The sequence below is a fragment of the Vigna radiata genome, chromosome 7 (genome assembly GCF_000741045.1).
Source record: "Vigna radiata var. radiata cultivar VC1973A chromosome 7, Vradiata_ver6, whole genome shotgun sequence".
NCBI lineage: Eukaryota > Viridiplantae > Streptophyta > Magnoliopsida > Fabales > Fabaceae > Vigna > Vigna radiata.
The window spans coordinates 24,477,294-24,482,834 of NC_028357.1; the positions used below are offsets into that span (position 1 = coordinate 24,477,294).

The window sequence follows — 5,541 nt, forward strand, 5'->3', positions numbered from 1 at the left end:
CTCTCATTCCGGTGTATGTTCGATTTGTCCATGTACCCCTTCCACTGGAAGTTTGCCAGGAGCCGCTCCTTGTCTGTGCCCCCTGCACCATGCCTCTGGCACCGATGATCACTTCCCGCCTTCGTTAATGCCCGGGTGTCATAGTGTTCATATAGTGTCCTATATTTTATAAGACATGCTTTGGGTGTATTTTTATAAAAAAAAAAATTAACTTATCTTTTATGTTCAATAATAAAAATAAAAAAATGTATTTGAAAAAAAAAATGCATATTTGCACAAGCCATGCATGGAAGGTGATTTGGCAAGAATGGAGTACTATAAATATGTAGTTGAATGGGCAAAGACAAACACAAGACTAAGAAGCATCAATGGCAATTCCCATGGAGATCCCTTTTCTTTCCATCTTATCTTACTCTCTCCTCTACCTCCTTCTCTTTCTCCTTTCCCAGCTTCTCCTCCAAGCCAGAAAATTCCAGAACCTTCCGCCAGGTCCACCCTCTCTCCCCGTAATCGGCAACCTCCACCACCTCAAACGCCCCCTCCACCGCACCTTCAAAGCCCTTTCCGACAACTACGGCCACGTCATCTCCCTCTGGTTCGGATCACGCCTCGTCGTCGTCGTCTCCTCCCACTCCCTCTTCCAACACTGCTTCACCAAAAACGACATCGCCCTCGCCAACCGGCCCCGCTTCCTCTCCGGCAAATACATCTTCTACAATTACACCACCCTTGGATCCTCCCCCTACGGCCACCACTGGCGCAACCTGCGCCGCATCACCGCCCTCGAACTCCTCTCCACACACCGCATCAACACCTTCGCCGATATTCGAAGGGACGAAACGCACAGACTCATCCGGAAGCTCGCCGAGGACGCGTCGAGCGACTTCGCCGAAGTGGAACTCACTTCCAAGTTCTACGACATGACTTTCAACAACATAATGAGGATGATCTCAGGAAAGAGGTACTACGGCGACGACTGCGACATGGCCGATGTGGAAGAGGCCCGGCAGTTCAGGGCCATGGTTTCGGAGCTTCTGAAGCTGTCCGGCGCCAATAACAAGAACGATTTCATGCCCTTACTGAGGCTGTTTGATTATGAAAACTTGGAGAAGAGGCTGAAGAAGATCAGTTCCAAAACTGACACCTTCTTGAATGGACTCCTGGAAGAACAGCGCAGCAAGAAGCAACGTGCAAATACCATGGTTGATCATCTCCTCAGTTTGCAGGAATCGCAACCTGACTATTACACTGACGAAATCATCAAAGGACTTGCTTTGGTAAAAGTTCTCTCTGTTTGATACTGTTTTTCTTTTGTTTTCTGTATTCTTTGTGAACATAATTAATCTAGTTGAGTTACACTAAAGGGCATGCTGGTTGCTGGAACTGATTCATCAGCTGTAACTTTAGAGTGGGCATTATCTTGTGTGCTGAAGCATCCAGAGGTGTTGAAGAGGACAAGAGATGAATTGGAAACACAAGTGGGACAAGAGCGTTTGTTGGAGGAGTCTGACATATCAAAACTACCTTACCTTAAAAACATAATCTTTGAGACACTTAGGTTGTATACTCCTGCCCCATTGTTGTTGCCACACTCATCTTCAGAAGAGTGCATTATTGGGGGATTCAAAGTTCCACGAGACTCTATAGTGCTTATAAATGCTTGGTCCATTCACAGGGACCCTCAAGTGTGGAGTGAAGCCACAAGTTTCAAGCCTGAAAGATATGAAAGTGAAGGTGAGTTGGAGAAGCTAATTGCGTTCGGATTGGGAAGAAGGGCTTGCCCAGGAGGAGCCTTGGCTATGCGTGCACTATGCTTGACTTTGGGATTATTGATTCAATGCTTCGATTGGAAACTAGTTGGTGACAAAGAGCTCGACATGAGAGAGGAAGATGGATTCACTTTGTCCCGCTTGATCCCATTAAAGGCCATGTGTAAACCACGCCCACTCATCAACAAGCTTCTCCACTGATTTCTTTAAGCTTCCACTTTTTACTTTCCAACAATAGTAATTTTAAAAAAATATATTTAGATGTAATTTTTTTAAGTATTTTTAACATTAATTTTGTCACCATATATACAAGATTTTTATTTCCATAATTAATTCTGATGTAAGAATTTAGTTTTGTATTTTAATTTAAGTTTTATTTGTTTCTTTTACATTATATATCAGTTTCAGATCCAATATATATTATCAATGTACAAATTAAAAGATGTCTTACATTATATTTTAAGCCATAAAGAAAGTGAGATATTTATAATTGATTTTATATGTCTTTTATAAACAAATAAACTACATTTTTTTTCACTCAAAAATCATTTTACTACTAGTTATGACATGAATTGGGATAAAAAAGATGTATATAACATTCCTCTTATATATATATATATAATTATTTATGTAATGTTTAATATTTTACTTTTATCAGAATTAAAGTTTGGACAACAAGAATTTATATTTTAATGTGATTTTGCATGATTAATTTTCTGTATTTTTTCAAATGTCATATCAATTTAACACATGTAATAATCACTCACCAAGTTAAATACTTTTTCTAACCCATAATATATTTATGTTTTAGAATTTTTTTTAATGATAAATGTAAAATGTTTCCTCCCTTATCACTTGTTTTTCTTTTATATTTTGGGCAACATAGTTACCTTAAATATTGTAATCACTCAAATTTAATTTTTAATATGGTATAATAACATTGCACCCAAATTAAAATCCACGCATAAAAAACTTCACATTTTATTTAGTGGTGCAATATTTGCATCATTAATAATATAAAACTAATGTTTAAGTAATGTATACGTAAATATACTAATAATTTCTTTTTGAAATATATTGGAACAGATGTGATAAAGTTACCTTACCTATTTTCTTTTCTCACTTTATATATATATATATATATATATATATATATATATATATATATATATATATATATATATATATATATATATATATATAAATCATACTATTCTTCTGTTATTTATTTATATATTTATCTATTTTTGATTTATTTGATTAACACAAATATATTTAATTTAGTTTGTGTTTTTGTAGTGTAGAATTGTTTTAAAATTTCTAGTAAAAGTTTGTTTTTGTTTTGATTAAAAATTTTGTTATGTTATTTAATGAAATAGTAAGAAGCACGTTAAAAGAGCACCAGAAATAAGAATAAGAAATGGTATTCAATGATATTTTTTTACTGAGTTCAAATGGATCATAGAGTACAAAAATAAGCTAAAACACTAAACAATAAAGGAATACATCTAGAGAGAGAATATTTCCCAATCATTGTCCACCAACAAAATGTCCATTAATTTCCATTTTTGTAACCATTCATTTCCCAATGAAAATCCTTCAACCTTGTATTCAGTTTTCCCTCCCTTATCTGCTGTTGTCTGTCACTCCTTTCTATTGCAGGTGCCACGTGTCTTGGTTTCTCAACTAACACATTTTTATCCCTCATTTCTCCTAACCATTCTGCCTCTTTCGTGGCAATATTATTACCACTGGTTACAATACCCTCCTCATCAACAATAACCTTGTCCTCAAGGTTAGAGTGAGGGTAAACTTTGACTAATTCCTTAGTGTCTTTCCAAGTTGCTTTTGTTTTTGATAAACCAACCCATTGAACTAAGACTTAAGGAATGATGTTGGACCTACAGAGTATTGCACATTTTTGTAGGATAGATTGAGGCATCAATAAAGGAACTTCTGGCAGTGTAGTCAATGGTAGGGAACATATGTAGTGTCATGTGGACCCTTGCATTCTTTTAACTGAGAGATGTGAAAGATGGGGGTGAATTTTAGCAGTTTCAGGCAGTAAGAGTTCATATGCCATTGATCCAATTTGATCTATAATTGGAAATGGTCCAAAATACCTTAATCTAGTTTCTGATTTTTTTTCTCAATGCAATGGAATGTTTTCTATAAGGTTGAAGTTCTACCAAAACTAGATCGCCAACCATAAATTCCTTATGCATTCTTTTGTTATTTGTATATTTTTTCATTTTTTCCTGGGCTTTAAGGAGCCGCCTTTTCAGTTGAGCCAAAGCCCTGTCCCTTTCCCCTAATAACTCTTGGATTAATGGGGGCTTTTAGGATCCACAGTCTGTTTCATTATGGACGGGGTCTCCGTCATACACCACCTTAAATGCTGTTGTTTGTAAGTTGCTGTGGAAGGCCGAATTGTACCAAAACTCTGTCCATGATAACAATCTGATCCATGTCTTGGGATTATCAAAAGTAAAGCACCTGAGATACATCTAAAGACACTTATTCAGTGCTTCATGATTACCCATTTAACTGGGGGTGGTAAGTCGTATTCATATTCAATGTTGTGCCACTCAACTTGAAAAGGTGTTGCCAAAATTGACTTATGAATATCTTATCTCTGTTAGAGACTATGGTTCTTGGAAAACCATGTAGTTTGACAACCATATTAATGAACAATTTTGCCACTAGCTTACTATTATAATATGCCTTCACGGGAGCAATGTGAGCATACTTAGATAATCGGTCAATGAAACCATAATTACTATATACCCATTGAAAAGTGGAAGACCCGTAATGAAGTCCATGGTTATATCTTTCCAAACCTGATTTGGTATTTCCCGTGGTTGTAATAACCCTACTGGTAGAGTGGTGGTAGATTTAGCTTGTTGGCATATAAGGCATTCTTGGACATACTGAGTTAATATCTTTGAGCATACTAGGCCAATTAAATTGAGAAGACAACCGAGCCATAGTTTTAGTTAGTCTAGCATGACCCCTTAGTTGTATAATCTCAGCATCTCTAGGAATTACCACTTTGTGCTTCCAATATACGGATCCACCAAAGTATGAATAATTAATAGTAAGTGGTTTTCGTGTCTTGAATAACAAATTCAAGATTAGGGTCAATCTGTGTGGCTTTCTGAAATTTGGTCATCAAATTAGTCTCTCTATGTGACCATGCTATAAAGAAAGATCTGGATAGTGCATTAATTGCCTAGTTATCCTTCCTTGACTTGTATTCAATGTTGAAATCAAATCCAAAAATTTGTGTAACTAGGCTTGATGCTTAGAGGTTTGGAGAGATTAATCCATTCAACTTTTAAGGCTTTTCTGATAAATTTTGATGATGAACTTATGACCCAACAAGTAATCTCTGAATTTGGCAATTACTTCTGTGATTGCATAGAATTCCCTTGTATAAGCAGATTTGTGTTACATCCTAGAGGATATTTTTTTTTGAAAAGAATATTATAGGGTTCTTGTTGTTGAGATTATTGATAAGGAAAGCACTGGTTTAGCTAAACCTTAATCTCACAGTCTTTTTGATTTTTTATGGTGACAACACATTATTAATAACACATGTATTGATATGTGTTACATGTTCAAAACTTTCTTGTGTATGAGGTTTTGAAGAACATGTTTGTGTTGATTTTGTCTATGTGTGCATATTAACTGTTTTCTACATGAGATATCATCTGTGATTGCATAACATATGCTTTTAGAAAAGCAAACCACATGCACTTGGTTGAACTTA

General features: G+C 35.9%; 1 protein-coding gene across 1 annotated transcript; it reads left to right on the forward strand.

Annotated features, from left to right (window-relative positions):
* Positions 1-352: 352 nt before the first annotated feature.
* Positions 353-1,970, forward strand: LOC106766213 (isoflavone 2'-hydroxylase). The gene is made up of 2 exons (XM_014650960.2): positions 353-1,277; positions 1,365-1,970. Exons 1-2 carry the CDS (start codon positions 369-371, stop codon positions 1,968-1,970), a joined length of 1,515 nt encoding a protein of 504 aa, XP_014506446.2. The 5' UTR covers positions 353-368.
* The last annotated feature ends 3,571 nt before the right edge of the window (positions 1,971-5,541 follow it).